Source organism: Lupinus angustifolius, chromosome LG10 (assembly GCF_001865875.1).
Source record: "Lupinus angustifolius cultivar Tanjil chromosome LG10, LupAngTanjil_v1.0, whole genome shotgun sequence".
Taxonomy (NCBI): domain Eukaryota; kingdom Viridiplantae; phylum Streptophyta; class Magnoliopsida; order Fabales; family Fabaceae; genus Lupinus; species Lupinus angustifolius.
The window spans coordinates 1961917-1982923 of NC_032018.1; the positions used below are offsets into that span (position 1 = coordinate 1961917).

General features: G+C 33.8%; 4 protein-coding genes across 4 annotated transcripts; 1 reads left to right on the plus strand and 3 right to left on the minus strand.

Annotated features, from left to right (window-relative positions):
- On the minus strand, positions 2170-3212 carry LOC109358350 (mitochondrial import inner membrane translocase subunit TIM23-2-like). Its single transcript, XM_019602523.1, has one exon. The coding sequence runs from the start codon at positions 3073-3075 to the stop codon at positions 2485-2487; it is 591 nt and encodes a 196-aa protein (XP_019458068.1). The 5' UTR covers positions 3076-3212; the 3' UTR covers positions 2170-2484.
- Positions 8356-10220, plus strand: LOC109357658 (YLP motif-containing protein 1-like). The gene has a single exon (XM_019601645.1). The coding sequence runs from the start codon at positions 8478-8480 to the stop codon at positions 10065-10067; it is 1590 nt and encodes a 529-aa protein (XP_019457190.1). The 5' UTR covers positions 8356-8477; the 3' UTR covers positions 10068-10220.
- LOC109358638 (threonine synthase, chloroplastic-like) lies at positions 11726-13568 on the minus strand. The gene has a single exon (XM_019602990.1). It carries the CDS (start codon positions 13519-13521, stop codon positions 11965-11967), a length of 1557 nt encoding a protein of 518 aa, XP_019458535.1. The 5' UTR covers positions 13522-13568; the 3' UTR covers positions 11726-11964.
- On the minus strand, positions 15787-19524 carry LOC109358757 (PHD finger protein ALFIN-LIKE 3-like). Its single transcript, XM_019603181.1, has 5 exons — positions 19288-19524; positions 18817-18849; positions 17587-17815; positions 17181-17316; positions 15787-16353 (listed from the first exon to the last, which is right to left on the minus strand). The coding sequence occupies exons 1-5, from the start codon at positions 19370-19372 to the stop codon at positions 16087-16089; spliced, it is 750 nt and encodes a 249-aa protein (XP_019458726.1). The 5' UTR covers positions 19373-19524; the 3' UTR covers positions 15787-16086.

Consider the following 21007-nt stretch of genomic DNA (forward strand, 5'->3'; position numbering starts at 1 on the left):
TAGAGTAAACCCAACCTTGTAGATAGCTATGGGAAATCCATTATTTGCCCATGTGGCGGTTAACTCTCTTTTTTATATCTATTCCAACAACATCCCTCTTTATTATTATTAGCGTGTTAACATGCACTATCATGTTTATCAATTCGTTTTCCTATTGTTTGTAATGTATAATTTTATTTTATAAATTCAAATATAATTTTTTGCGCTAAATTTACGGTTGAATTTATTCAATTGGTCTAATATTCAATTTTTTAAATACACTTTTAAAATAAGAAGATAATAAGGATAAATTAAGAAAATAATATTATAAGGTTTTTTGGTAAAAATAAAAAGATATTAAGGGCAAAATAAGAAAACACAAATTACACCATGATAGATGATTATTTTGTATTTTTCCTTTATTAATAGTATAGATTATTATTATTATTTAATATTTAATAAATACATGTCAACCAGTAGTTATTATAGATGAGTTTACAATTTTATCTAAGTTGTTTTTCCATTAACTTCGTAGCTTAAAACTCATTCTTTTTCTAACGACACATTTTCAGAAAAATGATAAAGGGTCTTGTAGAAGTTTTCTTCCTGAACTCGATAATAACCAGAATTGTTAATTTGGGCCCATTTAGAATATGACGATGAAAAAAAAATTTGTCGGGTTTGTTATATATATAATAACATGAAATAAAGATAAATAAATGTTGGTAATTTTTTAATCCTAAAATCACAATTCTTTTTTCCAGATTACGGTGAATAAATGAGTGAAATAGAAATGGATTCCCACTTTAAACAGACATGTAGATATAATTGAATTTGGTAAATTAGAGAAAAGACGTGGAGAATTTTTTTGGGCAGTAGTGTATTGGGTTTAGTGGAGGGTTATAGTTTGTTTTCTTTGAAGTTTGCAATTAGATCCTATATGACTTGTATTTTTTGCTAATCCAAATTCAACAAGTAAAAACTAAAAACAGAGGGAGCCGGTCCATTCAATAAGAAGAATGGAAAACCTGACTTGTTTCTCTATTCTGTTTATCCATGACCCAAAAATGTTCACAGGTACAGTATGCATCTGCTTTAATATACATGCCAATAAGAAGATTTACAAATAAGACAAAATCCCTAACTAAATATAAGAACAAAGATGCAGCAATCCAATCTTTTTACAAAAAAGCTAACAGGATCATTTACTAAGAAAATTTGCTTAATTCAACTTTAGCCGTAATAACAGCTTAAAGGCAAGCAAGATACCTTGGTGGGTAGATGTACAAGGAAAAGCTCAATGAATACTGCATTGCTTGGGTTTAAGCTCAGAATTCCTAAAACAATGGCATCAATTAACAGGCAAGAGATTGAGATAAATTTTGACACTAAAAGTTAAGGGAGTGTTAACTTGCTCATATGCTCATTTATACCATAAGAGCAAACCACGTCACAAATCAGACGGTCATACATGACAATTGATATAGTTTGAGCCCATTATCACCTGTGAAAGCTAAATTTCAAGGATGAAAAGAGAAAATCTATGGACAGATCAATTTCAAGCAAAATATCACACTAAATGGATACCAATGCAAAATGCTAATTATGTCGTCTACCATTGTTTTGTTTTGAAAACTGCTCCTTGGACCGAGCAATCGTTTTACAATGAAAATTGTTCACTTGATCGAGCACATGCAAAACCTATCAGTTCATCAAACTAGAGTAAAGCAATATATGATTTATCATCACATAGAGAACAATTATCTTCCTTCAATTAAACAGAAATCACCTGAATACATGATACGCTGTTCACTGACAATACGCAAGTGACTATTACAAACTTATTTTAAATAAAGATAGAACTCAACATTCTTCACTAGCCTCCCAAGATAACCAAGATATAAGTGGATAACAAGTATATGTAACACAAAGGTCAAGTATAAGTGTATAACACAAATTACCCAAACTTTCAAAAGTTCTTCAATGATATTCTACCAGAAACCACCAAATGATACATAACACATGTTGAGCCTTGCCACCCAATCAGAAACAGTGAAACATTAAGTCAAACAAAAGAGAATAAATAAGTCCGCATATGCAAATCCTCCGAGTTCATAACCCACCTAGTTTATGCACAAACGTCGTCTAACCATTCAGGTTCTATCAATCATGTATCACAACATTCATATATATCACCTTCTACACAATCTTCTATTTCCATGCATTCAAATCTGCAAATTCTACACCAAAACTTATCATATAAAAGCAAAAGACAAAGTTTATAAGCTATATCCAGCCTTAGAGCCGTCTCAATTATTCATTCAACATGATTCCGTGAATTACAATAGAAATGTTAATTAGCCCTTATCAAGCTGAAAAAAATATGCATCAAACCAAACGGTTTGCAACAGCATCGCTGCCACACACTGATATAACAACAATATATCACTTCTTTCTCAATAATTGCTCAAAATTGATAAATGGACATATAAAGAAAACAAAGACCTAAAAGCTCATATTAGGAACATAACGTTTCAATGCCTGTTTCGCCGTGACAGCAACGCCAACCACCACGCCACCAACCGCACCAGCGACAGCAGCCGATCTCACCCCTCTCGCCGCACGATACAACGCGCCAGTCCCAAGCCCAGCCGCCACGCTATTCCAAACATCATCCGTATCTCTCGCCGCCGCGATCCCGCTCTCAATTCCAGCATAAAGCAACCCTATAACTCCCAACCGATTTCCCCAAACCCTACCGGAGTGACCGGACGTGTTAAGAACGCGATTAATTCGAAGCTTAGCACTGTCTCCGGATTCAAAAGCCTTCACAGCTTCGACAAGGCCAACCCCAGCGCCACCTACAGCACCGGCGAAGTAACCACATCCAGTGTAGAAGGTGACATTCTCGCCCCAAGAACGATGCTTCCGGCGAGCCTCCTCAACGAATAGGTGCTCCGGGGAGGTAGGGAGCTGGTAGAGGTTTCGAATCGGAACCTCGAGATCCTTGTAAGGGTTGTATAGACGAGTTTCGTTGTTGTTGTTGTTGTCGGAATTGGATGATCCTGAATCGTGATCGGGGGTCTGGTACGCCATGGAAGGGGCTTCCAGACACGAAGATTTAGGGTTAGGGTTAGAGAGAAAAAAGGAAGAGGGATTTTTGGAGAAGAAGAGAAGGAGGTAGTGATTTGAATGAAGAAGGCTTTGGTTTTTTGGGACCCAGTAAATGTTATTGTTATGGGAGATGGACCGGGTTTGGTGTTGAACCAAATTTGTTGAAACGGGATGTAATGGTTCCATTTAATTTTCATGGTAGTTAGATATACTTATTTTACCATCATAACTATCAATTCTACGGAAATCTAATAATTTGAATTAGTGAGTAGATCTAAACTATTAGATATATCTAAAATTGATGGTTAAGATGAAAAATAAATTTAAAAAACTTACTCTTAAAGTAAGTGAATCTCTTGGTAGTTTAGGGGGTGGTTCAATTTGGTTTGGGTTATGTTATTATCATGGTTCGAACCAAGCTTATCAATTTGGTTTGGTTGGGTTTACTGGTTCATTTCTTAATTGAATGTGTTAAATTTTGTTATTTTGCTTTACAATAACAACCATTAAACTTTTATTTTATTAGGTAAGATCTACCACATGGAACGAACAACGTAATAATATTATATAACAAATTATGTTTATTGTCAAATCATTGAGCACTAAATCTTTTTTTATCATTTCCCATATGTTTTTTTGTTTCTCTGAAAATTAGACTAGCTTCTATTTGATTTATTCTCCTTATATGAGCTTCTATCAATCTCTTTCACACATGTTCAAATTACCTAAGATACAATTCTACAATTTTTTCTATAATATGAGCAACTCAAACTCCGAGACATTCATTTTCAATCCTATATTTTGTCTAGTTTACTCACTTATCAAACACAACATTCTCATCCCTGCTACATGAAGTTTTCTCTCTTGTTAATATTTTATCGTCTAAAACTCTCAACCATTTCACTCAATCTACTTAAATATTATGATTTCCATCTCCATCAATTTGTTCACCATCTTGTATGATTGAGCCAATATGCATATAGATAAAAATATTGCAGGTATGTTATTTTGCTCTAAAGAGAAAAATGTCATCTAGACCTATATTTTACTTAAATATTGTAAAATTTTGTGTACTTACATTTTACTTATACAAGGCTACAAGACAGAGGAAGTAATATTGCTTTATATTAAGTACCAAAGTACCACCTAAATGTTAATAATTCATTATTTGGAGGTTCAATTATCACTGTTCTAGACATGTTAGAACTGTTCAGTTATCATAATTTTTAGTTTGACTCAGATCAATTCTACTAGTTTTGTGGTTCAATCTAAAACCACTTTCACCCTTAATTTTGAAGATGTATTCAAAAGAGTGGTGATGGACCCAATCCAGGAACAATACATAAAAATATAAATGGATATATATAATACAAAATACAAATAATACATAATTTATATACAAAATGTAAAAGGAATAGTACATATGTATATATAATATATAAAATACAAATGCATATATATAATAAGAAAATGATAATACTTTCTTATATTTGATATATAAATACATATATAACAAATGAAATATACATTTGTATATTTGATATCCAATATCTTATCTAGCAACGCTCGTAGGTTATCTGTTTTGCGTGCTTAAAATGCATATAGGCGAGTAAGACATATTAGACAGACATTAAATACATTTTTATACTCTGTCCACTCAATAAGTGTAGGCGGATAGACCCATAAACTTTGTCCAAATTACTAATGGTGGGTGTAAGTGCAAACTCAACTTTAATATATTGAAAGAATCATTCATATATTACACACGTAAATGGAGTGATGTTTGGGATGAAATAACAAGGTTAAGTGGTTAACAATCCAACAAGTCAAATAAGAGAGTTAAAGAGAGGGTTAACAAAATAAAACTAGTATAATCTCAGTTAGTTTTGATTTCATAACGAAAATTACAACAAATGCAGTAGGAACTAGATGGCAAAATGGGCTTGTCCCGACGGGCCAACCCGTTCGGATATGTGTTTTTAGCGGGTAGGACTAGGGGTTTTAGCCTAAAAGCCCGTATTCAACCAGTTATGGAAGTCCGTTTTTAGACCCTGGCCTGGCGGGCCAACATTAAGATTAAAGTTCATTTGTCTATCATGTTGCTCATTGCAATTAAGATTAAACTTTTACAATTTTAACTTATGTTTGAATGCTTAAACATATAATTCTTCTTTCTCTTTGTAAAATGAACATTTAATATCTCATTATGTACTTATCTATTATCTTCACTCTTATCCAATTATTGTACTTGTTATCAGATAAAAGTGGAGTTTCACTAACGATTAAAGGTGTTTGAATCAAATTTAAACATTTAATTAATTGAAATGGAAAATTGGAAACTCAAACAGAACTAGTGATTTTGATTCATTTTGGAAAATTAATTGAATTCGACTAGGTTTCAATTTATATTTTTAATGTAGTCGAATTCAAATTAAATTGAGTAATATATATAATTTATTGTGATTGATTAATAATATAATAGTTTTGATTCTTATACACTTTTTAAAACTTAGGAGTTATAAGCTCTATTGTGAATTAGGAGTCTAAAAGTTTAAGACTATGATGATTTATTATTTAGAATTTACAAGTTTTGTACTAATGCAATATGTTATTATGAGATTGTGTCTTTTATTTGTGATTTTTTTTGTTTTAAAAGGCATTTAGTTTAAATTAATTATTTTTCTCTAAAAGCATTAATGTGTGTTTTGAAAACGGGTCAACCCTATCAAATATGGATCGGACTGACATTTTGAGACATTTTAACAATAAGGATCGGGCCAGCCCAGCCCATATTCTGACGGGCCAAAGGCAGGCCGGGCCGGACTAACCCGTATTGCCACTCGTAGTAGGAACCTATCAGTCACGGGTGCAGCATTGATTGGGTCAAAGTCCCAAATGTAACAACACTTAGATGAGAAAAACTTGTAGATAGAGGTATTCAACACTTCAAGTTGGGCCATTCTAGTCATTTCATATTATTTATTTATTTATTTGTACTTGTGCCCCTTCCTTCTAATCAAACCACAAAACTGTAACTTCTTGCATATACCTAATAATTATGAAAAAGTGTAATGAATAATATAGTGAGGTTAATTCTGTCTTGTTCTATAACTTATTATCCAACTAATATAATATAACTGTATAAAATAAATCTATGGCCATAAACGAATGTCACATGAATGAAATATTGATGTGAGATGGAGTAAATATTGATGCATGTTTTCTATGAAATTAAAACAGATGACCTAGTGGTAAGACTATGCTATATCTTAATTATAACCAAAATATATTAAATGTTTGATTCCTGATAGCGACATTTATTAAGATAGACAATAAAAAAAGGATGAAAAATATTTTTGATAGTATAAAAATGCAAAAATAATGACCAAAGTATTCTATAGGTGTCATGATTTGATGATAGGGAAGTATAGGACAGGTCATATATATAAATAGAACTGCGTCACATACCTCCCTTTTCAATATTCCTTGTAATATCTTTTTTATTTTTAATAAAAATAAGTAAAATATAAAATTTAGGCTTATTTTCATTCCTTACCCACCACTTTAGATAAGAATGTGTTGTCCCCAAACATGTTCTAAAGTTTATCCTAAACTGATTACAATATGACATATCAGTTAAAAAATTAAATATTTAAGATTTTGTCTATTTTTATTTCATTGTAATTGATTTGAGACATGTTTGTTGACAATAAATCCCTTATCCCTCGTGATACTAGCTAGACTATCTATCTTCTTCTCTCTAATCATTTTGATTTTTGAGTGTTGCTATTCATTGTTGATTTTTGTATTAATCATTTTTAAAGACCGCATAATTCTCTATCTTTTTTCCTCTATTCAAAATAGTCTTTAGCATTGTAGTTTTTTACTCTTTCATTATTTTCAACTAGTAGTTTAATTATAGAGGAAGGTTCCAAAGAGTGTTTCTTGCATGTAGGGTTAAAGTAGAAGACAAAGTCACATATTCTATGTTATGAATAGATTTCAATCATATTGGACGTGTTTTAGCATTGATTATGATATGAAACAAATATTACATTATTACTACACGCTTCCCAATTTTCATAAATATGTATGACTTCTATTAATCTTTTTTTGTTAAATGTCATTGTCCCTTGTAGATAAGTTTATGCAAATAGGTTACTCAAATTGTTTTAGATCTAAGAAGATGATTAATATTTGATTGTCTCACGCGGAAAGCATGACCATGACCGCATCATCGTAGTGTCTGCTACAGCCTGTGACATTTTTTTATGTTCTTTATCACCTACTCATTATCATGTGTTCATACATAACAGATAAATAACTTGTTGATTTAACACTTCTATTAAACAGTTAAATTATCATATCATTATATCTAATAATAAAAATGTCGTATCATTTTATTATTATATATTATTTTTTATGTACTTACATTTTTTCGATACTAACAAGTTCATACAAGTCAAAAATATATCCAATATTAATAATTTGAGAGCAATGATATACTTATTCCAAAATTTACCTTATATTTTAACCATCAATTTTAGAAAATCTAATGATTTAGATTTAATTATTAATTCAAATCATTCAATTTTCCTGAAATTAATGACTAAGATTATAATAAATTTTTTAAACTTACCCTCCCATAACATGATGCAAAAATATTACATAAAAATATAATTGCTATTTGACACCGTTTTTTATGAATAAAAAACATTGGCAATAAATTCCTAGTGATAATAGTAAAGCTTGATGGTGAAGGAACATGATTGATTTGATGAGTTATGTTGGACAGTGAAATGATAGGTGTAATATACAACTATCAAATAATATAGGGTTGAAGTCAAGCTCATTATATGCCTCCATTTAAAAAAGCACATGGTTTACCACCTCATTCTTTTCTTTTCTTTTCTATTTCGCTGTCATTCCTTAAAAAACAGCCAATAACATTGATTTGCCAACACTTTCAAACTATCATATTTTTCAGCCCCACCTCAAATATATCTATATCTTGAAAGGGAGTTATTTTCATATTCAACACACTTGTAAATAATTCATAAATAAATAAAAGAAAAAATGGATGGAAAGTGTCATGTCCTAAAAAAATGATACACATGTTTTTAACAAAAACTATATTCCTATACATTCTTACATCTTTATTTACACTTTATGTTTAATTTTCTATCATATCATTAATCACATCTAGTAAAAATGATTGAAAACAAATAGATAATACGTAAAGATGTATATATAAGCAATCAAAGAACACAAGCAAAACCAAACCAAAGCAATCAACATTAACACTCAACAGACACAGATACAAAACAATTGTTCCAAACAAAAACTCATTCTCCTCATAACACATAACATCATACCAAAACCAAATGGAAGAAGAGAAAGACACTATGCCACCCTTCTGGATGCAAGACGGCAGCGCCAACGGCCGCCGCCTCAGCCGAACAAACTCTCTTTTCTTCAACTCCGGTGCTCTTCTCATATTCCTTCTTGTAACTGCACTTGCATTCATTTTCATCTTAGCTCCTACATTGCACTCTTTCACTTCCTATGTTTTCAAACCCCATACAGTGAAAAGAACATGGGATTCCCTCAACTTGGTTCTTGTTCTCTTTGCCATATTATGTGGCTTCCTTAGTAGAAACAACAACAACAATACCAATGAAGAAACCCCACGTTCTTATTCTTACCAAGAACAAAACTTTTCTGTCTCAGACAAAACACAAGATTACATAAAACCAAACCCAGAAACAGAAACACAACGTTCATGGTATGAGTATGAGTATTCAGATCGAACTGGTTATAGTTATAAATCATTTAACAGGTTGAGGAGTATTAACTCCTACCCGGATCTCCGGCAAGAGTCAACGTGGGTCAATTCTGATGAGCGTTGGCGGTTTTATGATGATACCCATGTTAATGGTTATCAAGAGCGGCGGCCAAGACCGGTAACCGGAGAAGAAGAATTGGTTATGAAGACCTTAGAAGTGGATACTTTTGAAGTGAGTAAAAAGGAAGTTTCAAGTGCGCCGCAGCTGCTACCGGCGGTTGAACCACCACCACCACCTCCGCGTGGTAAAGAAGCTCGGAGAAAGGGTAAGGGAACATATCAAGCTGTTGGGAAAGTGAAAAATCATGACTTGGGAGCCAAGAGATCACAACCACCACCACCCTCAACTCCACCGCCGCCGCCACCACCACCACCACCACTGGTTCCAACAGAGAAGACTGTGAAAGAGAAGAATAGGAGTAAAAGTGCAACTAAAGAGTTCTTGGCATCATTAAAGGGGAAGAAGAAAAAACAAAGACATAGAAGCCTTGAAAATTTTGAAAGCATTCTCAATTATTCTAAACCTCATACTCTTCCTTCACAACTACCACCGCCACCACCGCCACCACCGCCATCACCACCACCAGTTTTTGAAAGTCTGTTCTCTTCAAAGAAAAGGAAACACAAGAAACCTGATATTTCATCACCAAAAATCGAACCAGTTAACGGTGCAACAACCCTTAAACCTCGCCCGAGGGAGAGTTTCTATACTTTGAAAGAAAATGTGAGTGCTGCTAATGAGTCACCATTGAATATTCCAATACCTCCACCGCCACCACCATTCAAATTGCCTGCATGGAAGTTCAAGGTGAAGGGTGGCTTTGTTAGAATAGATAGCAATAGTAGCACAAGTAGTGATTTGCCAGATTTAGAAGTTGTGGAGTCACCAAAGGAAAGCAGTGAAGTAAACCAATGCAATAGTAATGATAGTGGAGAACTTGAAATCCTATTGTTCTATCCAAGCCCTGATGTTGATACCAAAGCTAATACTTTTATTGAAAAGTTCAGAGCTGGTTTAAGGATGGAGAAGATGAATTCCACCAAATCCAATTTAGGCCCTTCAATAAACACAGAAACTAAAGAAGATGTTGGACCAAGTTCTAGATATAAAGCTGACTATGTTCTTTAATTGATTTATTTTTTATGTATGTTCTTTTTGAGAGTTTTTCTAAATGCTAATTGTTCTGATGAATACATTGAGCTCAAATTCATACACAGGAATAAGAGCATTACTTGTTTTTGCAAGAGTTGATGCATATATAAATATATGTTTCACTTATTCCTTTTTCTGGGTAAAAAGGACAGTTTTGGAAGTTGAGTTATCAGTCTTATGACTAAGATTATTCACAACAGATCATAAAGGTAAATCTTCTGAATATAAACAAGCATCCAAAGAGCAATGCCTCTCGATTTAGAGTAAAATGCTCAAATCTCCTTTGTATTTTCCTGACTTTTCAAAATCCTTCTCTCTGGAATAAGTGTGGAAACCTGTATACTTCCTTGAAAGAAAAACTCTACTGAGACCCCCTCTGAATGAGACTTGGATTACCTGTCCCAAACGGTGTCTCATTTCATATCCCAAACCAATCAAAATGTGACTTTTTATTACTTTTTGTTTTTAGAATTTTTCTTTTATTCATGTGTCGAAATGTGATAGGCTTGGAACAGAGAATGAGACAGGGTTGAGACAAGTGACCTCAATCATTCCTTATCTATAGGAGGTTTATGTAGTTTTTCAAAATAGAGAGAAGTATTGAGTAAAATCAGTTTAATGCAAGGGAATTTTATGTGCTTTATTACTCAATAAATGAATTTAAACAATCCATCCAAATTCCCTTTTAGAAGGGTATAGAATCCCCAATGGTTCTTTGTATTAGTTATTAAGTGGTAAGTGTAACAAATTTGATTATGTTGCAAAATATGGTTAGCAAATCAAGTGACTTGTTTTTAAAGTGAATTATAAAGTGCTGTAGAAGAAATTCAGAGACTTGAAAGACAACTTGTTACTTCACTGCTGGTGTTGGGCTGCTACACTAATTGGTACTCTTACTTTTTGTAAACCCTTCCCTTACAATTAATTTCAATCTACAGAAAGAAAGGGGAGGAAGAACTAGCTTTTAAGACTAACAGATAGGTCACATATGTGATGTCCAGAATTTCAAGTATATTTGTGAATTGTGATGAGCAGAACTGAAGGAAGCTTTCATAAGTTTGCCAACTAATGTGGATGTCATGTTCTAGTACTAACCTGTAAACTGATTTAAAAAATAAAACACAAAATATTTGGTAAATGAAGTTTTCTGGATAGAACTCTAAACACCTCTCTTCTAAAAGTCACAGGCTCCCCCTCTTCTAATTCCATGCCACTCTCCAAAAAATTGCACACATCTCGATTAGCATACACTCACACAAATATGCCTGTAAATCTTCCCAGTCATATGTTTGATGCTTCTCTGATTTTTGGTGTGTTCAATTCCTCTATTGTAGCTTTGTGATAATTGAGCCATGTAGCAATGTATCAATTTTTGTTAAACGGGAATAGTGTGATTGATAGTAGCGAAATATATATTAGATAGCCACTGCACTTTTGAATGAAAATGTTACTTATACCTACATTTTACTAGTAGCTTGGGGAAAAAAATCTTGTGAATTAGGGTCCTGGATTTTTTTATAAAATAGGTAAACTGCTACACATCAAACTTACCAGTCAAGTTTTACATAGACTAACTCCAAAAGTTTCCATAAACTAGTGAGTTTGACAACCTTGTCAACTAAAAGAGAATCTAACCAATGAAAAGCATTCATCATTTAATCAAATTCATTTCTAGGGGAGCTAATAAAAGCTCAAAGATGGTCTACAACAAAAAAACAATAAGCATGCTCCAATATAGAGAAGCATACACAATGCAAGTCAATTATTTTTAAGACATAAAAGCTAGTGGAAAGACAATACAGTGCCTCAAGTACATAAGCAGCAACAACCAAGATAAGATACCGAAGTCAGGACCAAAACTTACAATGCTAATCTAATGCACCTTACTCAGCAAATACTTCTTCAAAACATCCATAACTGACCCAAAGTCCGCCTTCACTTGCACCGGTGGGTTAGCAAATCTGCAAGCCATGTCCTTGATATCCTTGGAATGATAATCAGTTTTGGACTGAGTGAACTTCAAACCATGAGCAGTACTGACTACCACAGTCTTATCAGTAGGCTTTATAACCCCACTGTTCCTCAGTTTAAACAATGCACACAAAGCAACACCAGTGTGTGGGCATATAAACATCCCGGTAGAATCTGCTTGAGCCGTAGCATCCATCAATTCCTCCTCGGTTGCTTCCTCTACAATCCCATCCGACTTCTTCAACGCATAAACAGCCCTGTCAATAGAAACAGGATCACCAATCTGTATAGCAGATGCAAACGTCGCATTAGCCTTCACTGCCTTAAAGTTTTTCCACCCCGCCTTAAAATACAAATAAAGTGGATTCGCATTTGCTGCTTGAGCACAAACAAGCCTAGGAATCCTATCAACAAGCCCTAACTCTTTACACATATGAAACCCTTTGTAAAATGCATAAATGTTCCCCAAATTTCCACCAGGCACAATAACCCAATCAGGCACTTCCCAATCAAACTGCTGCAAAATTTCAATAGCTGCAGTCTTCTGCCCTTCAAGCCTCAAACTATTCAGCGAATTCGCCAAATATATCGGCAACTCAGCAGTAACCTCCCTAATCAACTGCATACACCCATCAAAATCAGTATCAATGCTCAAAACAAACGCGCCATTCGCGATCGGCTGCACCAGCTGTGCAATCGAGATCCGGTTCGCAGGCAGGAAAACAATCGAAGGTATCCCAGCAGAAGCACAATAAGCAGACAATGCAGCAGAGGTATCACCAGTCGAAGCGCAACCGACACCAACAACAGGTCGACCCATTTTCCTCAACCTATTCACTTGGCTAACCAACACAGTCATACCCAAATCCTTAAAACTCCCAGTGTGACTAATGCCACAGTGTTTAACCCATAAATCATTCATGCCCAGAAACTGTTTGCCAAAACGCTCAGCCCAAAAAAGATTCGAGTTTCCCTCAAAAGCACTAATAATATCATCATCATCAATCTCAGGAAGGACCCATTCCTTTTTACTCCATACTCCAGAGCCATAAGGCCAAGTAGTCTTACCCACGCGCGAGTCGAAGAGCGTGCGCCAGTATTTGCCGTCATAGCGCTTGAGAGCATCAATGTCGTGACGGACATCGAGGAGGCCGCCGGATTGAGAGCGGTAGACGATCTCGTCGAGAGAGTAGGACTCAGGGGAGAAAGGGTCGGCGTTGAAAGGGACGTACTTGGCGGAGAAGAGGTGGTCGTGGTTGTTGTTACGGCGAGCCTCGTCGCGGATGTTTTCGTCGGCGGGGCGGCGGTGTTTGGCGGTGAGGTTGGGAGGAGGTTGGGCAGAGGAATTGATAGTGAAGTGGGTGGATTTGGGGTTTGGAAGAATGAAAGGTTTGGTTTTTGGGGAGAAAGGGTTTGGAGAGTGAAGCAATGAAGAAGAAGAAGAAGAAGCCATTGCCATTTTTGAAATGAAAGAGAGTGTTTTTTAGATTCAAGATTGTTTCATTAAAAGGTTTTATAACATGATGGACTTCAAAGATTAATCATCAATCATCAATGTATTTAATGATACATTTCCCACTTCTTACGTTATCATTTATCAACCATGTATTACTGGCTAATTCTCCTAGTAGACATTTCTCGAATTAATTTTGTTTAAGGAGTCAAACATGTATCATTTGAACAAACACCCTAAACTATATACTTCTTTTTAAAGAGTTTAATTTTTTTACCAAAAGAAATAGAATTTAATTTTTGTTGTACATTTTGTTATTATAGCAATAAATAAAAAGAGAAAAAAAAAGTGAATTGTATGCCCTGTTGTTAATGGTCCAGTCGATGAAATAATAGTGTTAATGGTCCAGTGTATGAAGGAGGGAGAAAGACTATAGTCCTTGCAAACATGTAATGAGAGCTCAAATAGAACATCCTATGCAATATATGCATGAATGAGGCAACAAATAAAAACATTTTCATCAATTATGTATGAAAAGGATAAATTAAAAAAAAAACAAATATTAAACCCTAAAAACCAATATATCATTGTACAAAAACAATACTAGTATTATATGAATAATTAAAATTAAATAATCTCTCTTACAACAAATCATCATTTTTATCCCTCACCTACTTTTCAATATTTTATTATAAGGTACCTCAAAAACTCATTTCAAAAGTAAACAACAACTAAATTATGATAAACGAATAGACTATTTAGTGAGGTTCGAATATGGTAGATATATGTAGCATTATCTCACAAACAAATAAGCTATTTATAAGATTTGAACCCATAACTTTATAGTCACTAAGAAATAAAGCCAACAGGCTCAAAGGTCCCAAGTGATCTCAACAATTACCCCTTTGTCTTTAGGATAGTTATTTTATTTTTAGAGTTTTTTGGTTTAGCATTGGTGAGGTACACTTTGTTTGGAAAGTGGTTTGCACATTTGTAGACTTTTAAGTAGTTTTAAAAAAGACACGTGGGGAAAATGGTACTTTGCATTTGGGTGCATAAAGTTGTTTTAAGTAGTTTCCCAATTTCTTATTTATGTTTCACAAATGTGATTGTATGCTTAAGGTAGTAAGAATAAGCATAGATTTAAGCTAGTAATTTAGTGAGGTTTAGCTCTACAACCTTTCTTAATAAGAACAAAGGATAGAAATCATCCAATTTCAAATACAAGAGCCATTTTATATATTAGTTTAAAAAGTTTGAAGTTATAAGTTGCATTTCATTTGTGTTTTGCTTTTAACTTGTACATTTTGTTGAGTCTTTTTTTATATGAGATAAATGAAAGTGAAGCAGTGTTGTGAAACCCGAGCCGAACGTCAAACCGGCAGAGGTCCCATATTAGGTTTAACCGGTTTAAACGGTTAAACCGTCCGGTCTGACCGGGTGATTTCGTACATAATTAATAATTTTTATTTATAAATATATAGTTATATATAAATGTAAAACTTTATATAATTAATAATTATGTATAATTATATGAAATAATACCTCTTTATATTTTTTTGGACCGTAGTAAAACAAAATATTAGAACATTGTCCCATTTTTTTTATTTTTAAGTGAGCCGTCCGGTTTACTTCCCGGGTTAATCCGGTTTAACCGGGTTTAACATGGTCGGACCGGATTTTTTCCGGTTCAAAGCGGTCCAACTCTCATTCGGTTAAGACGGCAAACCAGAGCCGTTTTCAAGTCCGGTCAGCGGTCAGACCGGTCGGACCGTCCGGTCCAGTCCGGTTTCAACAACACTGAAGTGAAGGACAATCCCGGAAAAAATTGTTTTTCCGTCAACATTTAAAGGTTATGCATCATAGCATAGAATCTGACTTAATGTGACAAGAGGCCCCGATATTTCAGAACACTACTTCCTTCAAAGTTCATAAGGACCTAACAAAAACTAAAAGGAAGCTCCAGTGCAAAAGAAGGGTCCATAACTTCTATTCAAGCAATTTACGATTTGACCGATCATGCTCCTGCCATGACATTTGCACACCTAGATATCACTACCGTACTATTAAGAGGATTAGATGCCAAAGGTATCTATCCAGCAGGAGATCCTTTGGATTCAACGTCAACTATGCTCAACCTAGGATCGTTGGCGAAGAACATTATGAAACTCGGCAAGAGGCTACCACTTTATGTGAGTATTTATAAAACAAAAACTAATATGCTAAAATGGCACCCCATTCCTTTGAGGAGTGTGCCTTAACTAAAGATAATGGTCTAAAATATGTTACTTTCATTTCCATAAAATTTAGGTGGCCAGAAGTTATGGTTTCAATCTCCACTGTATGAAGCCTTTGCCTAGGTGGTTCCAGAAACTTAACATTCCAGGGTCAACAATGCTTGAACTACAGAAAACCCAAGAAGGTATCAAATGACCCTACACACTAGAAAAGAAACCTACAAGTCTCGAACATAAAAACTATCCATCAACAATTACAGCTAGAAAGAAAAGCTGAATCATGATACCAGTAAAGACTCCAACAAAGCTTTGTCCATGATGGAATTAAACTTGCTTAACGAGCTCTTTTGTTACTGCTGCATGATGGGCACTTGTAATGCTTGATATGATCTGCCCTAGCCGGAGTGATCTTCACACATTTGCCATGGAACCACCTCTCACAGATATCACAGCAAATCCAGAACTCATCAATACCATCATTCTCACCGCATGCCCCACACAAGGTGTCCCCGTGTTCTTCTTCCTCTTGCTCATCCACTTCTTCGTCCTCATCTTTTGGTTGCAACGGTTTTGACTGCCTACCCTGGGCCTCAGGAGCTCGCTGATCCACCAGCCAATCGTTAGATGAAAATGCAAACTATCAGTATACTAACAAGTAAAAGGGCACTAAAAACATGATAACACACCACCTATTCAAGTCAGACATAAGATTATACCTTCCCGCAACTAGAAGTGCATCATCATCTACAACCTAGTATATGTATTCTACATGCTGAACTCAAATTAACATAAAAAAACTTAATCTACCATGTTAAGATCCTTTGCTTTCCTAAAGTTGTCATTTCTCCATCTCTTGCAGGGAAGGGGATAAGAGTTATAAAACAAAACGTAAAGGCAGTTTATCAATAAAGTTAAATACTCATTTGCCTGCCATAGCTCTCAAGATCAAATTTCATGGGTACAATGAGCTTGCCAGAATTAACAGATGCAACAATTTTTTTCATCTTGATTAATTATTCATTTGAATGTGAAAGCAACATAAAATAATACACAACAAGCAAGGCCAAGAATAGATTAACAGAATACCTTGTAGATACCATGATACTACAGTCCTAAGTTAGACATATACACTAGTAATTCAGTATAGATAAATAAAATATCTAAGCTTTAACTTCTAATAATACCATCCAATACATCACTAGATTAACATGTGAAGATGATTATATAGATTTGATTCATATGCAATACATTCTTTCATCATTTTCATGGCATTTCCAAAATCTTTTATTTCTAGAGTGAACACCCCAAGACACAAAAATTAATTCCTTTACCTCGGGGTCTTAATTTTAAAGAGGATTTGTATCGGCAGATATGTATGATAAAAAATATTTAGTTGTGTATGGGTGTGAGGAGAATAATATTGTTTACCACTTTAGAGCTGGACTTGGATTTGCTGCCACTGTTGTTTGAAACCGAAGACTTCTCTTTAACTTGTTTCTTTGCAGTACCAGTAACAACTTCAAATATTGTTGGTAGGTCATTCATCATATTGAATAGCCTTCTCCTGCATTACAAATGCCAAATCATGAGTAGATGGGATGCTTAAGAAACAGATCCAACATTATGAAGCATCTAGGACAAATACAGATTGTGAAATGGTGACTGAAAGAACATTGATTCTGACTGCAGAATAAAAAGACCACTTTATAAGGGATCTAAAATTCACATCATAAGCAATATAAATGCCCAACTTTCCTCCTTGCACTAGCTTAAGATGAGTATATAAAATTACACATTAACTATGGATAAGAGTTGTCATCAGAGTAAGATATACCTGTCAGTTTTGTCGAAACCAAATCTGGCTCCAAAATAGAAAGCAAGGGCAAGCAACCAACTATCACTATGAACAGCAACTAAAGACAACCAGTCTTTTTCTTGCATGCCATCCCTAGCAAAGTTAATGCCCAGCACAGGCTCAGGAAGCTCTGGAGGAACTTCTTCAACAGGTAAATTTACTTCCCACTGCTCGTTAGGTAATCCATATAAGCACAAATTCTCCTTTTCTGAAAGAATAAAATAACCGTTATAAAAAACTCGTACAACGAATAAAATGTCTGTAAAGGAAAACAATTTGCAACTCTATCCTCGCAAATTATTTTTATTTGCAACGAGATGAACTCAATGTTATCTATACTTCTAAATAAAACATTTTTTATACAACAACAACCAAGCCTTTATCCTGCTAGGTGGGGCAAAACTTTTTTTATAACATAGATATTTTATTAGATGAGAAGAAAGACCACTACAAGAAGACAAGACATCTTCAAATAAAGCATCATTTTTGCAAAATGCTTATGGTTAGGGTAACAATACAAGAATGTCTATGGCACAATGACACCAGGGACAGTTACACAAATGTATTCCTGTCCAGATCAGTTAATAACAAGATTTGATAATCACACTTTTTGATAGATCAACCAATTACTGACCTTATGGGAAAAACATTGCAAAATGCCAACCCCTAGTGGCCTAGTGTCATTTTCCCAGTGCCTATTGCACATCCAAAGTCTACAAGATGGTTGAATATTTAACATAGAAGACAACAATTGCTGGAACAAAGTCTAAGTTACTAAAAGGATGACCTACCAACAAGGTGTTGGTCAAGTGGTGTAGGCCTGACTCGATCCCCAAGTATTATACTAGGCCAAATGTCAAAGGTTCGATTCCTGTGAGTGATACTTGTTAGGAGCGACAGTCACGCACCCGAAAGAGAGATACAATTGGTTATACAAAAAAGTCAACCCAGTGCCCAGTCTAGAAAGGGTATATGTTCGAAGCTTAATGTTGCAAGTGAAGAGGTTGTTCTTTACTAAAACATAGGTTAAAAAATTACACTAAACTTACAGATATCTTTTGAATTATAAAGCACACAAATAACATTTAGATCATATTTATTACAAAAATTGTTAATGATAATTTGATACTTTGCATTAAAATTTAAAATTATTGCAAAAAAGCTTAAACTCTATAAAAAATTAAAAGGAACTGCTGAGGCATAACTAACCAGGATCACATTGGCTGTAGAAATCTACAACATCTGCAACATCAAAACCACCAAAAAAGTTAAATAAGTACTAAAAATAATTATCAGAACCTTCACACATAACAAGATATGGGAAATTTCACAGAACTACTTTTATATTTAGCAGAACCTTCTTGTTTCACTGTAATTTCCTTTTCAACAACATCACACCGAAAGTGTATAACATAAAACCCTAAATGAGATTGGTGTAATTTATGAAACAAGAGGTACTGCAGAGTGTAATTAAATCAAAATCCAAACTTTAAAAAAGGGGTCAAATCAATTTCCTCAGTAATTCATAACAGTAATTAAAAAAAGGCACTTTCAGTAATTTGAATGCATCGTAATTGAATAGAAATTGGTGTTAAGTTCAAAATATGATTTAGAATAAAGAAATAAAAAAAAAAGAGAATTGGTGAAAGAGTTAAGAGAAAAAGAGAGAGAAATAGGAACCGGTGGTAAGGGCTTTGATGATGGCAGCTCTACGGCCTCTGAAATCTTCGAAAATTTCTTCCACTGACCTACCTGGCGCTTCCATGGTTCAGAGAGAGAGAGAGAGAAAGGGTTTAAAACGGTGTCGTTTGGGAAATTTCAGTTCAGAGTCTCATTCGGTTGCATGAATGAGTGAGTGAGAGGCTGAGAAACAAACAAACAAATAACGCAGTCGCCGGGTAACGTATATATATATATATCTATGCTTCTCTTTTTTATGTATAATAATAAAACGAGACAAAAATTAGGATGAGATTCTCATGTCTTAATTAATGAGTTTATTTTAAAATTTGCCTGAATTCATGAACTTTAATTTCTAAAGTATTTTTATTTGATAATTTAAAGTTAAATGTAATATCTACGCATTGTCGGTATAAGTATTTATGCACTATCATTACATCACTCAACATTCATTTGAACTACTTTTTTTAGGAGTCAATGATAATTAAACATAAATAAAGTATAATACATTAACAATATATAAAACTCATATAATATTAATTAATTCCTTTTTCTCTTTAAAGTTTAGGTGAGTTGGAGTTTTAAGCACTCTCAATTGTATGAACGCTTACATATGCTTAAACATTATCTATGAATGAGGTATATAAAAGAATACAAGACCACCTAATTCAAAATAATGGACTTGTGGGTTACAACTTATAAACAAATTCCCTAAATCATCAATTCGTAAGTTGAGTATGCCACTTATATTTTCTCCAAAAAAATGTTATAATTGTAAAAAAAATTAATTATTATAGTTTTAATTTAAATGTTTTTTTAATCAATTACAAGTACTGATTTACAAAATAACATACTCTTTGAGACACCATATGCCCTCCTATTACAACCTTCGTTGCTACACTGTAGAGACTCTAAAAGTATGGGGGCCCAAATTTTTGTATGCATGCGTAAATTAAATAAGAAATATAGAATATTTTATTAATTTATTTTGAAAAGCAAATTCGCTTTAAATATGTTTTCCTTCTCTATATTTATTAAAGTATCTCTCATCAACTTAATCAACTTTAAATGTTTAAATTATATGATATGACAATTCTGTTTGGTAAAATTAGTTGATCAATGGATAAGTGTGTCAATGAATATCCCTTAAGTTGATTAGAGTTTGACTCAGTTGACAAGGACGTGAGTTCTAGCTCCAATGTTTTTGAAAGTGCTGAGTTGCATGAGTGGCTTATAAGAGTTTGTGATACCAAATGGATCTGTACAAACCAAAGTTTACCCAGAATTTGACTAAAAAACATATCTGGGAATAATTATAAAAAATAAAATATTTATATACTATCAGTGTAAAGATTCATACACACTCAATACATTATCTATTATTTATTTGTATTACTTTTTAAGAGTCAATTATAATTAAACATGAGTTCTAAATAATGTGAGATAACAATATATAAAACTCATACACTGTCTGTGCATACATTTTTTCCTCTTTGTAGAACATGAACATTTGCTTCAACCCAGATAGAATGAGATAAAATGGAATAAGATTCCTCTATGATGAGGTTTAGTGCAAAGTGAGAAGGGTATATTCAGCTATAATTACTTAAAAAGAGAGAAAAAGAATAGAATCATGAATAATTGCATAATTTGACACTTTCATAGACTTTCAACCAATTCTTGGCTGTCAATATCTAAATCTGATTTGTTTAGCTGTGTC